Here is a 16,317-nt window from a genome sequence, read left to right on the forward strand (position 1 = left end):
GCAGCCAGGAGAACTGCTTATCAGCCCTGGGGAGGTTGTGCCTCTGGCTCGTGGTCACACATCCTGGACCGCCAGCTCTCCCTGCACGTTCCTGGCAGCAACAAACAGCTGGAGAGTGTGGGTTAAGTAGCTTCTAGTGCTGCTTCACGATGGAAATGAATGTGGATGATTTTGCTTCTGGAAAGGAGGATTTTTGTTTGTATGTCATGGATCTGGGAAAATTTTTTTCCTATACAATTGTAGAATGTTCAATAATAAGAGCAAATTAAATATAAGCTTCAGTTTATTTTTTGTGACCAGAAAAACAGAATCCTTTGTTGCTAGCCTCTGATATATTTAGGAATAAAGATAGCCTAGGGCGGTGGCATTCTAGGAGCGACGTTGTAACCTGACACGTGGAGTGCCCCCGTAGCAGAGTGGCTGGCTGAGTCTTGGCTGCTCTGCTTCCAGCCCAGCTTCTGGCACCTGAGGTGGCAGGTGGTGACCCAAGGGCTTGGGTCGCTGCTGTTCACGGGTGAGACCGCAAGCGTCCCTGCTCCTGGTGCTGCTCTGGCCCGGCCTAGCTGCTCATAGGCATCTGTAGGAGCCTGGGGTGGAATGCTTGCCCTGTCTGTCCGCTCCTTTTGTCCTTGGCGTCCACAGAGCTGTCGGGCTGCCTGTGCACCTGGCCCGGGGTCTCTGCTTTTCACTTAACTGTTTACTGTTGTCAGGAGCTCTGCGCATCATCTGGTTAGAACAGGTGGTTGTTGCTCTGGGTTCTATGCCTGTGTCTGAAACTTGACAATGTTTTATTCCAGAGCCCTTTGTAGGATAGCCTTTATCTAGATGATTCCTAGGAAATCCTAAGTTCTGACACAGCAGTGGCCTAATGTCCTGCCAGAGTAATGTTTCCTTTTGTAACTTCTCCTAACTCCTGTTTTACTATTTTCTTTACGTTTAGGCAACTCAGATTTTCTTACTGCCAATGTCCACTTCTTGTGATTCTGTGCCTGAAGCAGCCCCTCAAAGCCAGCTGTCTAGTCCGTTATCCAGCAGACTCATGGCTGAGAAACAGGTGGGTGAGCTCCAAGGAGGCGGTGCGTGCTGCTCTGGTGCGTGCCCAGGAATGCTGCGTTCGCAGATGGGAAGCTTTGAACAGGTTCCTCGAGTCATTGGTCAGGTCTGGGCAGTGCAGACCTGAGGACTGTATAAGGTTTGGTTACCCTGAGACTTAGTGTCCAGCATTTCCCAGCTAAACATCATGGGGTGTTCTGGGGTATGTACTTTGTAGAGTACTGTTTGCTGCTATTTGATTGAATACACATTTTTCCTAGAACACAAGGGGCTGCAGGGACCCGTATGTACAGTTCCTGTGAGTTAACAGTAGGCACCCACTGCAACATCACCACAGGCTTTTGGCTGCTAACAGAGACGTCAGTAATAATCTCAGGTCTACCAGACTGGCTGTATGGTCAGATCTCAGCCCTAAATGAACAGAAGGTTGTGTAAGAAGTTTTAGAAAAAAATGAAAGGAAGAAAAAACAGTTGAAAGGAAAGATGAAGTGGCTGAGTGACAGTGCTGCCAGGAGCCGTATGGGTTACTCCTGTCTCCTGGTGGGCTTGATGTCTGGGAGATACTGGGACATGCACAGTAAGACCTTATCTATATTCTGCCTATTTTAGGTTATTAATCATTAAATTATTATACACTATACTATCAATTCAAAATTTATTGTCTTTCGGCGTTTGAATCTAGAGAATTAGCTCATAACCCCTTCACGGTATATACTAAACGTTTAGAACATACAAAAGCCTTTCCGCTGATTTTTGTCAGTGAACGTGATCAGTCTGTTGTGTGGAATGTTGCCATGTAATTAGCCCGTAAGCTTGAATTACTTGGAGGAAAGCTTATATTTGCTCATGACAGGTAGAGGAGGCAATGGGAAGATAAGATTCTGAAAGCAAACAAGGCCAGTGCGGTGGCTCAATTGGCTAATCCTCCACCTCCAAGCGTGGCATCCCATATGGGCACTGGTTTGTGCCCTGGCTGCTCCACTTCCCATACAGCTCACTTATTGTGGCCTGGGGAGGCAGTATAGGATGGTCCAAAGACCGTGGGACTCTACTCCCTTGTGGGAGACCTGGAAGAAACTCCTGGCTCCTGGTTTCAGTTCAGCTCAGCTCCAGCCATTGTGGCCACTTGGGGAATGAATCAGTGGATAGAGGAGCTTTCTTCCTCTCTTTCTCTCTGTAAACCTGTCTTTGCAATAAAAAAAAAAATCTTAAAATAATTGTGAGAGCAACTGTCTCCTTTGCGGTAGGATGGTGGATCAGACCACTGGTTGGGACCCCACCTGCCATAATGGCGTGGCTGATTTGATTGCCTGATACTCTCCTCCCGTCCAGCTTCCTACTGATGGGTATCCAGGGTGCAGCAGGCGGACTCAAAGCTCTGGGTCCTGCCACCTGTGGGAGACCTGAGTGGAGTTCCTGGCCTCCAGTGGTCGTAGCCACTTGGGAGTGAACCGGTGTCTGGATGAATGATATCTCTGTGTGCCACTCAGCCTTTCATATAGTCGGAAATAAACAGACACAGAAGAAGAAAACAAGCCTGCCTCCCTGGAGTTTGTAACTCAAGGGTTCGGGGAGTGCCCGAATGGAGAGAAGGGGGGAGCAGGGGCCCTGCTGTCCTACAGTGTAAGCAGCAGCCTCCTCATCTGAGCTCAGCTTAGGTCATGAAGATAGGACTCAGAGTTGACCTTTGCAGGCTCTTTTTGGTGCTGTTTTGTTTCAGTTTTTAAAGATTGATTTGTTTGAAAGGCAGGACAATAGATGTGTGAGAGTAGCAGACTGTGATCTCCGGTTTCCCCCTCTCGGCGGTTGGAGCAGGCCGAAGTGCGGAATCCCAGCTGGATCTCCGCCGGGATCGACCCAGACCTGGGCGCCATGGCTCACTGTCATCTTGGGGGCGTGAGCAGGAAGCTGGGTCGCAAGAGGAAGCCCCTCCTGCACTGCACTTCTATGGTTTTTCAAAGATTGATTGGTTTATCTGAAATCCTGAGAGAGACCGTTGTTTCTGTCTGCTGGTTCACTTTCCGCCTGGCACACCAGCCAGGGCATAGGAGGGAGAGCTCTCTCGTCTGCTGGTTCACTTCCCAAATGGCCACATGGACAGGTCTGGGCCAGGCCAAAGCCCGGAGCCAGGAATTTCATCCAGGACTCGCACACGGTGCAGAGGCTCGTTACTGGCCCATTGTCCTCTGTCTTCCTGGATCCTTTAGCCGGAATGCTAGAGCAGACATGAAGGAGCCAGGATCACTCCCGTCAGAGGTGCTGGCTTAACTGCCGCAGTGCCAACCCCGTCTTGCAGCCTGATGCCTCTGACTAAAATGTTGGAAGATAAGCTTTTCTGGAATGTTCTCTGAGAAGCAGGCTCAAAAGGGCATACACGTAAAAAGTTCCAGATTTTTTGCTCCATGTTCCCCATTTTTGTTTAATCCTTTATTCTTGATTACAATTTCAAAGTTGATCTTTGTACATTAAGAATGGGTCATAAGGCTGTCTGGTCTGTCGGGGACACATTTCATTATTTCTCTTCATTAGGCTTTGCTAGTGTGCTTACTGCTAAAATGTGAATATCTTATTTAAATATGCTATTTCAAAAACAATCTTCGTATTCTTTCTAAAAAGATATATTTGACAGAATGAAAGCCCTTCCATCTGCTGGTTCCTGATGTGGCCAGGGCTGGTTCAGTTGAGGCCAGGAGCTCAATCCTGCCTTGTCACGGATGGCCCGAGCGCGTGGGCCGTCCACTGCCTCCCGTGGTGAATTAGCCTGGAGGCAGAGCAGTTAGAGCCCACTTTTCTTTTTTCTTTTTTTTTTTTTTTTTAAGATTTTATTATTATTGGAAAGCCGGATATACGGAGAGGAGGAGAGACAGAGGAAGATCTTCCATCCGATGATTCACTCCCCAAGTGAGCCGCAACGGGCCAGTGCGCGCCAATCCAATGCCGGGAACCAGGAACCTCTTCCGGGTCTCCCACACGGGTGCAGGGTCCCAATGCATTGGGCCGTTCTCGACTGCTTTCCCAGGCCACAAACAGGGAGCTGGATGGGAAGTGGAGCTGCCGGGATTAGAACCGGCACCCATATGGGATCCCGGGGTGTTCAAGGCGAGGACTTTAGCCGCTAGGCCACGCCGCCGGGCCCTAGAGCCCACTTTTCACTGAATCACAATTCTGGGCCCTCTCTGTTACCTTCTTATTGTTTTTTTCTGTTTCTTATTTCTTTCCATTGTTTCATTTTAATTTGCTTCATCAAGAGGATCAGTATATAAATACATATTTGGAATTAGAGACACAAGACTGTTTGGGGCTGACGTTGTGGTATACCAGGTGTACCAGCAGTTGGGCATCACGTAGGGGTGCTGGTTTGAGTCCTAGCTGCTCTTCTGACCCGTCTCCCTGCTACTGCACTTGACACAGCGACAGAATGTGGCTGGTCGGACCCCCAGACCCCCGTGGGAGACCCAACAGAAGCTCCTGACTTCGGCCTGACTCAGCTCGGGCTGTTGCAGTCGTTGGGGGGTGAACCAGCAGACGGCAGACCTCTGTCTCTCCCTCTTTCTCTCTGTAACTCTGCCTTCCAAATAAATAAAATAAAAATTTAAAAAATACATACTTCAGGGTGACTTTACAAAAATCAGTTATCCAAATAGATGCCACCACTTCATGATTATACCTTACCCATTATACAGGAAACAGTTTAACATTATCGGCACTGGGGCAGCCATGTGGTGCGGCCAGTTAACCCACTGCTGCACTAGGTCAAGTCCAGCTGCTCCGCTTTGAATTGCACTCCCTGCTGATGTGCCTGGGAAGGCAGCAGCAGATGGCTCAAGTGCTGGGACCCCTGCCGCCCCGTGGGGATCAGGGTGGGGTTCCTGGTTTCCGGCTTCCGCCTAGCTCAGCCTTGACTGTTGTGGCCATTTGGGAAGTGAACCAGTGGATGGGAAATCTGTCTCTCCCTCCAAATCTGCCTTTTTAAATAAATACAATCTTAGCTAAAGTTATTGGCACCAACTAATCAGTTTTTCTGTGATCTTTGATTCGGAGTAATTCAATTAAAGATATTTGGTTAATATGAAGTAGTTTGCAGCTGTTCTGAGTAGGGCTGTGCCAGTACAGTTGAACTTCAAGTTTCCAGGTTTTTGTTTGTTTTAGGTTACTGTTAAGGCCTCTGTATGGTTAATCTGTACAGTGCGAGTCTGTACTTTTTGGCATATTTCTGATTGACGGTTAAACTTGCTGGAAGCAGTAGCTGTTCTAATTTTAATCGTGCATACAGATTCATATGTAATCAGACTCTTTGGAGAAGAACTTTGTTACCTGAAAATGTAGATTACACGTTTGGGGGATTTCTTCACTCTGTGTTAAAGTTGATTCTTTTGTCTTCGCATCCACCTGTAGCAGGAAGAGGCCGAATGGGAGAGCGTGAACCGGCTGCTGCTGAAGCACGGCTTAAAGCCCCTGTGTCTGGTCCAAAGAAAAGATCTCAAAGGTAAGGAGATCCATTGATCCATTGCTGCTCCTTCGGAGCTTCTTAAACATTTCTTACCTGCCTTCATTTTTAGTATCTGTGTTATTTTTAAAAATTTAGAGTTCATCATTTTTGACAAACAGTCATCACAAAGGATGAGACAGAATTTGAGAACATTGGTGGAAAAAACGGCGCGTCAGCAGACCTTGATCCAAGAGCTTCTAGAAACTAACCAACAGCTTAAGTAAGAAAGTGCAAAAATCCTTTTGAATTGCAGGCATGTATTCTAACAATAACTGCCCTGAAAGCTTCAGATTTAATTTCCCGGGGCCTGGCACCGTAGCCTAGTGGCTAAAGACCTTGCCTTGCATGCACTGGAATCCCATATGGGTGCCGGTTGGTGTCCCGGCCGCCTTGCTTCCCATCCAGCTCCCTGCCTGTGGCTTGGGAAAGTCGAGGACGGACCCTGCACCCACATGGGAGACCGGAGGAGGCTCCTGGCTTCTGGCTTCGGATTGGCTCAGTTCCGGCCGATATAGTCACTTGGGGAGTGAACCAGCAGATGGAGGATATTCCTCTCTCTCCTCTGTGTACCTGCCTTTCCAAAAAAAATCTTTAAAAATTTATTTTTCCATTTAATCATTAAATTTAAAACTCTTTAAAGGTGGTTACAGTTTCAGAAGAAATCTTTGATAATAGCTTAGTATGGATATATAATGGAACCCTAAATTTCTTTTTGTGAGAAAGTAAAAATTCTGATAATACAGGTAATTTTGTAGTCAGTGTATTGATGAATATGTTGAGTGGTCTGACTTACTTTTAAATACTAAGGGAGAAAATTGTGTGTCTATTAAATTAGAAGTGAGCTTCAGCTGGAACAGAGCCGAGCCGCGCATCAGGAACAGCGTGCTAACGACTTGGAGCAGATCATGGAGAATGTGAAGTCCAAAGTTGGCGAGTTGGAGGATGAGTCCCTAAACAGGGTTTGCCAGCAGCAGCGGAAAATCAGAGAGCTGCAGAAGGAGCAGAAGGCTTTGCAGGTACTCAGGACTTCCTTATAAGTCGGAGCGTGCTGGGTCGGCTCGCCCTGGTGCCAACTCACTCCATGGTGCCGGCTCGCCCTGGTGCCAACTCACTCCACGGTGCCGGCTCGCCCTGGTGGCGGCTCACTCCATGGTGCTGGCCCACTCCACGGTGCCAACTCACTCCACGGTGCCGGCTCGCCCTGGTGCCAACTCACTCCATGGTGCCGGCTCGCCCTGGTGCCAACTCACTCCACGGTGCCGGCTCGCCCTGGTGGCGGCTCACTCCATGGTGTTGGCCCACTCCACGGTGCCAACTCACTCCACGGTGCCGGCTTGCCCTGGTGCCGGCTCACTCCATGGTGCTGGCTCACTCCCTGGTGCCGGCTCACTCCACGGTGCCGGCTCACTCCACGGTGCCGGCTCACCCTGGTGCCGGCTCACTCCATGGTGCCGGCTCACTCCACGGTGCCGGCTCACTCCACGGTGCAGGCCCACTCCACGGTGCCGGCCCACTCCACGGTGCCGGCTCACTCCACGGTGCAGGCCCACTCCACGGTGCCAGCTCACCCTGATGCCGGCTCACCCTGGTGCCGGCTCACTCCACGGTGCCGGCTTGCCCTGGTGCTGGCTCACTCCATGGTGCTGGCTCACTCCAGGGTGTCGGCTCACTCCACGGTGCCGAGCTAAGATGTCCTTGTGACCATCTGTGCTGATGACTGACTCGGTTATAAGCATTCCTAATGGCTTCGTAGCCTAAGATACAATCTAATTTTGGTATTCAGTTGTTGCCACGTTAGAACAGGTTAATGCTGCTGGTTTTGTATTAGTTATGTGTACGGCAACGAGATCAAGGCCATTGACTAACATTGAGATTGTTGTTGAAGAATTTACGTCACATGAACTGTTATGTTTATCCAGTTGTTCATTTAGCCTCATTTTGAGGTTTATCCAGGTAGCGGTGTGTGTCAGCGGTGTGCTCCTTCTCAGTTCTCAGCAGTGCTCAACTCTGGCCGCAGCTTATTTACCTATAGATGCGCAGTTGGGTTGTTTGCAGTTTCTGGTTATAACAGAGTTCTCACAGACGTGCTCAAACATTTGGTTGGACAAACTTTCATTCATCTTGGGTGGAGAGGTAGAACTGGAATCACTGAATCTTAAGTATATGTTAATTTTTAAAAATTTAGTTTCAAATTACTGTTTATTGAGGGAGAGACAGAAGCGGGTTTACTCCCCAGGTGTCTGCAATAGCTGGGGCTGGGCCAGGTCCAAGCCAGGAGCCTGGAACTCGGCGTAGCTCTCCCTGCTGGGGGACAGGAATCCACTTCCTTGAGCTTCATTTCTGTGCCTGCTGGGGAATTTAGCAGACTGGAAACTCGAGCGCAGGTGCTCGAGCCTAGGATGCAGCCAGCAGTCAGGGCTGGGCCAAGCTAGGCTGGAAACTCAGTCCAGATCTCCCACATGACTGCTTGACCCATAATCCAGGAAGCTGCAGGCACCTGAGCCAGCGACTTGCCTTCCAGGCCAAACGCTACTGACCTTGTGTCCGCTTGACCATGGACTTACTCTGTGTAGTGGCCCATACTGCCTGACTACCATCCGCAGCACTGTATTATAACTGATCACTAAAGAAACTTAATTCTTGTCTCTTACAGCAGTTCCTTCTGGCTTGTTTTCATATAAACCTAAATGTAAGTTACATCAGCGTTGCACAGATTGTCTGTTGCTGTGAAATTCTCATCTGTAGTCTCCCCAGTTTGTTCATTTTGCTTCTGTTTTCCAGGTTTGTTTCCATAGCTTGTATCCATTTAAAAACAGCTGCTAAGTTCTTACGTGAAGTAATTCAGTAGAAACTAAGAAGATACTTCTCTGTACATTGTTAGCATTTCCTGGATGTACATGTCATGATTATGTTTGTAAAATTCTTACAGGCAAAATGTCAGCAGTACAAGAGAAAGCGGATGGAGCAACAAGAGGCTGTTGCTTCTTTGCAGAAGGAGATCTGCAGGTTAACGAGGGAGGAGGAGGAGCGTGTTGTCACTCAAAACAGAGTGTTCGCGTGTCTCTGCCAGAGAGTCCCTCACACCGTCCTGGACAAACAGTATGTGCTGCGTGCAGCTTCCTCCCCATCCCATTCATCCTGTATGCTTTTTTTTTGCCCTAGAGTCATGAAACTATATGTTTACTAAATAATACTACATATTAAAATTGAGAATTTCGAAGCCTGACATGACTCAGAAGAGCTCTTTTGTTTTAGTGTTTGGGTGTTGGGGGGTGCGTGTTATGATGTCGTCATTGATTTTAGAACTTTTCCGTGGGAAAAACTAGAAACGGTCTAATTTGGGGCCAGAGTGATTGTGTTTTGCGGTTAATGTGGAAGGAAGATGACACTCATTTGCGGACTTGCGCACTGCAGCCTGTGTCTGTGTGGAGCTGCCGGGCCTGCGCACTGCAGCCTGTGTCTGTGTGGAGCTGCCGGGCCTGCGCACTGCCCGCGGGAGAGGAGAGTTGCTGGAGGGTTTGAGTAGTGTGAGCATCAAGGACCAAAGATGCTCTGAAGTGTTAGGCGCTGCCTCATCAATTGCTCAGTTCCCTTCCTTCCGTCACCTGCTCAGGATGTCCAGGTGGTACCTAGTACGTCTGCCCCAGAAGTTTGTTAGAGGTGGCTGGTAAGTCACTCAGAATGAATGAAGTTTGACAAGATGGACTGGAAACATAAAGGGGGTGAGAAGGTTGATGTAAGAGGTGAAAAACGTTGAAGTGTATTTTTGGACTAGTGTTGAGCTGGTGTAAAGGTGAGGCAGGGTTGAGGCCAAGGACAGTGATCACAGGGATGAGGGTAGCAAGGGCTCAGTGGAGCTAGGTCTGGGAACGAGGGGAAGGTGGTAGGAGTTGGTTAAGAAAGACGTGAGTGTTATTTTTCTCTCATTTTCCAAGTTACCAAACAAAAACTTGCTTGCAAAGCCTCAATGTAAAAGTGTGTGAAATAAAATGTTCTAGACCTGCTCGCCCCTCCTGCCCGGCATGTCCTGGGGGTGCGGGCCCTTGCCTGGTCTGGAGCAGGAGCTCTGGTGGTGTGTGAGGTGGGGCGGGCCTTCCTCCTGTCCTGTCCCGACCGCTGAGGGACTGGGCACTACCGCTCACGCCCACTTGCCACGTGGCCCCCAAGTTACGATAGTTCCCACAGTTAAGAACCGGTGGAGTTCTTTTTCAGTAGTGCACACATTCATCTATAATTTTCATTTTTTAAATTAAAATAATACACATTTGGTTTATTGTGCAATATTTTTCCATCAGTCCTTACTGTGATGTGAACAGCCCCAGCATTTCTTTGCGTCATTTCCTGTGATATGTGCGTGATTTGGAGGCTTGTTACGCCGTCTGGTTCTGCACGCTCACAGATGATGGGGTTAACAGCTCTGTTCACATTGAGTCCTGGGACAGAAATTTTTTTGTGGGAAAAATTGCTAGAGATAGAATTACTAGCACAAGTAGAATATATACTTATAACGTGGAGTGTGATGTTTGGGATATTTTAAGATACGTTCTTTGAAACAGATAAATACTTAGTGTAATAGTTGCTTCTTGTAAAAATAACGTAAATTTTGTAAAGCCTGTCAGATGCTCTGTATTGTTACAGCCCTGTAATTTTAAATAAGTATAGTATAGTAAATGCTGTAATATATTCTGATAATAATTCATTGTATCTTCTGTTTTATAGGTTGCTTTGCCTGATTGATTATTATGAATCTAAAATTAGAAAAATCCATGCACAAAGGTATGAATAGTCCTTTAACTAAAAAAAATTATTCATTTGAAAAAGCTTTAATCTGCTGACTCATCTGCCTGAATGCCCGCAGCGGCTGAGGCTGAGCGGGCAGCGACGAACACAGTCCAGTCTCCTAGACTGGCAGAGAGCCAGGCTCCAGGCCCACGGCTTCCTGCCCCGGCAGTGCGGCGCTTGCCCAAGTACAAGTCAACCTCAGCAGTTGCCTACAGCTGGGGCAGAAAAGTTTTGAAGAATATATTTTACCACTCATGTTAAAATGTATTATAATCATATTAAAATATATACAGGTAATGATTACCAAAGTATTAGTCACGGTGGAAATACTATTTTTTAATACTATTTATTTTTTATGGGAGTGTTATAATTTGTCCTGCTGATGTTTGTCTAGGTGCTGTGTAGTTCACAGAGGGCATGGGTTCAGCTAAGCTGTCTGCCAGTGTGCAGGCTGATCTGGCAGATTTAGATCAAGATCAAATGTGAGTGAGGCATGAAACAGACTGTGTAAGCTGTGATGGTGAGAGATGTTTCTAGAGCTCTGCAAATTGGGGTTCTCTGAAGGTGCCAAGAAGGTTTAGACCATTGTGGTAATGCCATTGAATTTTGTTTCGTGGAGTTTGCAATGAAAATCGGGTGGGGGTGGGGCAGTGGCAGGCGGGGAGAGGAGTCACCGTGAGCTCACGAGGCCCCCAGTGCTGGCTGCGGCGACGTGCCTTGCCCTGGTCACCGGTCGCAGTCACGTACCTCGCTGGAGTGTGTCACTGGGAGAAGGAGGTGGAAGCCTGGAGATACACTGCCGATTATATTCCTGCCAGGAAGAGCGCTGAGGTCCCTTCAAGTCGCAGCTTAATAAGGGTCTCCTAAGAGGGGCTTTCCAGGATCCGTGGAGCGGAGTTTGCAAATACTCTTGCTAAGAGTGAGTATCAACTTGATAGTTAGTTTGGATTTTGAGATCCAGAAGTAGGACGTTAGTGTGAGCTGAAGAAAGATGACTGTAGAAGGGGAGTGTTTTAGTTAGTGAAGAATTGCATTGGCTAAAAAGGAAAGGTGTGAGAGGAGAGGACAAGATAAAGCAGGGTAAGGCTCAGAGCCGTGGCTTGGGGCCCATGGGTCACAGGAGGAGTGTGTGCCTGTGGACCAGGAGCCACAAGACGGGGAGGGCACGCGTGGGCCGGGGCCCGGCGGGAGCAGGGCCACTGGCGGCCTTGGAGTGTGTGTGCTGACAGCAAGTCCACTTGCACGTCCCGTGGGTTTGTGTAGCACTAACCGTGATGTGCTTGCACGTAACACCAGAAATCACACGAGCTGCAGCACTAACGGCTTGGGTGGTGTGTCAGCTGAAGCATGAGAGTCCTAAACGATAAAGCTGTGTCTGGTGGAAAGATACTTTATACCACCTCAGGGTTTAAATTTAATTAAAGGGGCCCGGCGGCGTGGCCTAGTGGCTAAAGTTCTGCCTTGAATGCCCCGGGATCCCATATGGCCGCTGGTTCTAATCCCGGCAGCTCCACTTCCTCTCTATCTCTCCTCCTCTCAGTATATCTGACTTTGTAATGAAAATAAAATAAATCTTTAAAAAAAAAAAAAAAAAAGATGAATTAAAATGTAGTCCGTAAGTGTACTGCCAGCACCCCAGGTGTTCATGGCTGCACAGCCAACGGCCAGTGTGGAGGAGAGCGCGTTGCTGGTTTGAGGTGTTGCACTGATTCGCTGCTGCTTTGCAGGTTGGAGTGCTGAAATAGCTTGTATTTGCTTTTCATAGAATCCTGTGAGGTAGATGCAACAGACGACTTTCCAGTTTATAGATGAGAAAGCAGATTCTGAGAGGGTGACCTGTTGAGATCCCACGGTGGTTTGGGGAGGTGTCCAGACCTGCTCCCTCGTGACTTCGCAGCATTTCCTGTGTAGATCTGGTGGTTGACGTGAAAATGCTACAACTCCAATGTGTGTTGAATCCGTTTTAGAAAATAACGTACGTGTTCCCATGAGTTCAGCTGATTTGCTCCACAAGTGTTTTCACTCCTCCAGTGCCCCGTGTCCTCCTAGACAGTGAAATACCGTCATGAACAAGACAGCACTTGACCCTTGGGACCGGAACATGGAGATGTGGTACTTCAGTACTAGGAACCGGTACCTGCTGATACTGTTCTCTGTGAAAAAGAAGAAAAATTGCTCATGCTTACGCTATTAAAAACTTACCAAATGTGTTTCAGTTTTTGTGAGCTGTTTTTCCTTTGAAAATAGATTGCTTTCGTAAGTGTCCGGCATGTGTCTGTTCGCAGGCAATACAAAGATGGAAGTCAGTCGGAAGAGGAGGAGCTGAGAGAGGCGGGTGCCTCGCCCACTTACAAAGGCCTCCTCACGGTACGGGCGCCGAAGCTTAGCAGGCAGTTTTTTATAAAGTAATCTCCTAGAAAATGTCATCATCATCATTATTATTTTTTTTTTTTTTACAAAATATGCTACAGTCATTACAAAATCAACTCAAGGAATCCAACTCCAAGATTGATACCCTTTTAAGTGAAAAGCTGAACCTCCAGAAGGATTTAGAAACCAGGTGAGTGAAATATTAGTCTTTTTACTTTATCCTTTGAAAATAAATACATAACTGGAATTTGGAACATTAAATGAACTATTCTAGCCCCTTTAGTTTAAAATTAGGTTAACTGCATATTCATATGCATTAGTAAGTTGCAAGATCATAGGTAGGCAGGGGAAAGGAGACGCCAGAAATCCACATTGGGGCTTCCTGCAGAAATGGCTGCATTGGCGCATCACATGGATTTAGTTTTTTAAAAAAGATTTATTTATTGCCAAATCAGACATACAGAGAGGAGAGACAGGAAGATTTTCCGTCCGATGATTCACTCCCCAAGTGACTGCAATGGCTGGAGCTGAGCCGATTAGGAGCTAGGAGCCAGGAGCTTCCTCCGGGTCTCCCACATGGGTGCAGAGTCCCAAAGCCTTGGGCCGTCCTCGACTGCTTTCCCAGGCCACAAGCAGGGAGCTGGAGGGAAAGTGGAGCTGTCGGGATTAGAACCGGCGCCCATATGGGATCCTGGCACATTCAAGGCGAGGACTTTAGCTGCTGAGCTACCGCACCGGACCTGAGAATATGTTTTAAACCAGGACCTTTCCCAGGCTTCTGGGATAAAACGATGACCAAAATAAATTCCTGGTTCTAATATTACCTATGGTTCAATGAAGAGAGGCCTGAGATCACAGCATAAAGCATTTAAATAAAGCTTGGAAATGAGCTGTACAACAGGATGCAGGCTTTTGGTTATATGTAATGAGAAGTGTCAGTCATGATTGGAGCTGGTGAATGGTTAGCTCATGGCTGGGAGGGTCCGAGTGACATGAATGAAGGACAGGAATTTTTAAGTAGCATATGTTTTAAAGAGTTGAAATGCATTAATATTCAAATTTGATAAACCTAGATTCATTATGGTATTTGTTATAGGATTCCTTACTATGTGTATATTTGAAGTATTTCATTATGAAAAATTAAAAATTTTTGCGCAGTGGCAGTATTGTAGCCAATGAGGTTTATCTAAAGCACAATATTGCTCTTCTAAAAACATTAAAAAAGAAGTAAATGGATTTTAAAAAAGTTAGAAAGGCAAACTGACAGATACAAACAGGGATTTGTTACATCTGCTGGTTTGCGCTCTCAGTGCCCGCAGCAGCTGGGCTGGGGGGTGAAGCCCGGAGCCAAGAGCCCCATGTGGGTGGCAGGAACCCGAACTCTCAGTGCCGCAGCAGCTGGGCTGGGGGGTGAAGCCAGGAGCCAGGAGCCCCATGTGGGTGGCAGGAACCCGGGTACTTCGGCGTTGTGCATTGCCTCCAAGAAACTGACCAGGAAGTGTGGCTGGGATTCAAAGCAGGTGCTCTGATGTGGATTGAGAGGTGGGTGTTCCAATGGCAGCTTAAGCCTCTGCATCCCAGTGTCCACTCCAAGTACAAGATTTTACATAGAATAGCACAGAAGAAATCCAGTGATCAGTAAGCATATCATTAGCAGTATTAAGTATTTTCAGAATTTTTTTTAAAGGTGGAAGTGTTTGTTTGGAAGGCAGAGTTACAGAGAGAGGGAGAGTTTTCCCGCTACTGGGTCACTCAAATGTCTGTGACAGCTGGGGACTGGCCAGGCTGCAGACAGGAACCTGGTGCCCCATCGGGGTCTCTCACAGGGAGCCCAGAGACCCGGGTACTTGGGTCATGTCTGCTGCCTTCTCAGGTGTGTTGGCAAGGAGGCTGACAGCAGATGGGGTGGGCAGAGTACACACTGGGGCACGGTGGACTGCCAACATTGCGGGTGGCAGCCTAGTGGGCTGCACCACAACATTGACCCTTTTGGGAATTTAGTAAGCATTTTTATAACAAGAATCAATATCTTCCTGTTTAGAATTAAGTGATTTTATAGTTTTATTTAATAAATTTAATGCATCTGAACATGATTTGTTCCCTACAGGCCCACACAGCATGAATTACAACTTTATAAACAGCAAGTGAAGAAACTGGAAAAAGCCCTGAAGAAAAACATCAAGTAACTCTATTCTATCCTTGGTTATCTGTCCTTGGTTAGGGTGATACATTTTATTGTTAAAAACATCAAGTAACTATTCTATTGTTGGTCAGGGTGATACATTTTATTGTTAATATGTTTTGTTACGCAGCGTATCTCACACCACCTTATTTTGGCCTTGGTTTAGAATTTACCGAGATGATGGGGACCATGACACTGAAAAGAGTTATTTTTGGTTCTATAAGCCAAAAGCAGTTTCCAGTGTTTTTACTTTACAGTCATCTAAGAAGAGTGAGCTAATTGCCTGATACAGTCAAGGCCATAGGTTTTAAATAGAAAGTTGTCTTAGAAGGAAGTGACAGAATTGACAGACTTAATGAGATTGGGGTGCTGTGTGCTACATCACGTTGAAAACGTCAATTTAATGCAGTGAGCCGGTCACACCTGCTGCCCTGTTCCTCCTTGCTTGAAAAGAGGTGCCCAGAGTGTCTACAGTTGACCTCAGATGGTGACGGTACTTTGTATATGGGCTCTGTGATTCACGGGAATGCAGTTTGATGAACTGGTTTGTGGGGCACTGGGATGAAGTGTTTTGCGCTGAGTTAGTGTGGTCTTTTCTTGCTTTGAGTCCGTGCGTTTGAAGTCAGTCTTATCATATCTTGATCCCAGCTTCGTTGACAGCGTGCTGCCTCCTTCCAGTTGCATCACAGATTATGCTGAAAAAGAAATGTGAGCATCCAGACACAGCAATAGGTTTTTTTTTTTTTTAAGATTTATCTATTTTTATTAGAAAGGCAGCTATACAGAGAGGAGGAGAGACAGACAGGAAAATCTTCCATCCAATGGCTCACTCCCCAAGTAACTGCAATGGCCGGAGCTGAGCCAATCCAAAGCCAGGAGCTCTTCCGGGTCTCTCACGTGGGTGCAGGGTCCCAAGGCTTTGGGCCGTCCTCGACTGCTTTTCCAGGCCACGGCAGGGAGCTGGATGGGAAGTGGAATAGCTGGGACATGAACCACTGGCCAAATGGGATCAGAGCACATGCAAGGCAAGGATTTAACAGCTAGGCTATCACTCTGGACCTGTGTTAAATTATGATGTTAAGTTACGGTGAAGGAAAACCAAAAAAGAGAATTGAGAAGTGCAGAGTGAGCTTGCCCAGGCTAGCAGTGCAAGGCTCGTCAGGCTGCAGGCCCTGGTGGATTCCTGGGGGCTGCACTCCATGCTTCGTGCTGGCCGTGGGTAGGGCAGCGTTTCCGTGGTCTGGCCTCCTGGGCAGAGCTTTGTATTTGCCTGGGGCTGGGCTTGAAAGAGAACACAGGACAGGGGCCGAGGCAGAGCTCTTCAGAGCCGAGTTTGGAAGCCCCAGCCAGCCAGTGTGGAAGCCCTGGGAACGCGGTGACAGTGTGTTGGAGAGACTTACGCCGATGCACCTGTGTGCTGCGGTGTAGCTAAGCGGCATGA

The 16,317-nt window shown here is 47.5% G+C and overlaps 1 protein-coding gene across 1 annotated transcript in view; it reads left to right on the forward strand.

Annotated features, from left to right (window-relative positions):
- The first annotated feature begins 944 nt into the window (after positions 1 to 944).
- The window catches only part of CEP70 (centrosomal protein 70), a 30,267-nt gene continuing 14,894 nt past the window's right edge, over positions 945 to 16,317 (forward strand). The window contains exons 1-9 of the mRNA XM_004588407.4: positions 945 to 1,054; positions 5,449 to 5,539; positions 5,639 to 5,762; positions 6,378 to 6,558; positions 8,472 to 8,641; positions 10,262 to 10,318; positions 12,610 to 12,691; positions 12,796 to 12,884; positions 14,802 to 14,876. Of these exons, the coding sequence (XP_004588464.2) occupies positions 965 to 1,054; positions 5,449 to 5,539; positions 5,639 to 5,762; positions 6,378 to 6,558; positions 8,472 to 8,641; positions 10,262 to 10,318; positions 12,610 to 12,691; positions 12,796 to 12,884; positions 14,802 to 14,876 (959 nt within the window). The 5' untranslated portion in view covers positions 945 to 964. The remainder of the gene's footprint in view (positions 1,055 to 5,448; positions 5,540 to 5,638; positions 5,763 to 6,377; positions 6,559 to 8,471; positions 8,642 to 10,261; positions 10,319 to 12,609; positions 12,692 to 12,795; positions 12,885 to 14,801; positions 14,877 to 16,317) is intronic.

The sequence above is a fragment of the Ochotona princeps genome, chromosome 30 (genome assembly GCF_030435755.1).
Source record: "Ochotona princeps isolate mOchPri1 chromosome 30, mOchPri1.hap1, whole genome shotgun sequence".
Lineage (NCBI taxonomy): Eukaryota > Metazoa > Chordata > Mammalia > Lagomorpha > Ochotonidae > Ochotona > Ochotona princeps.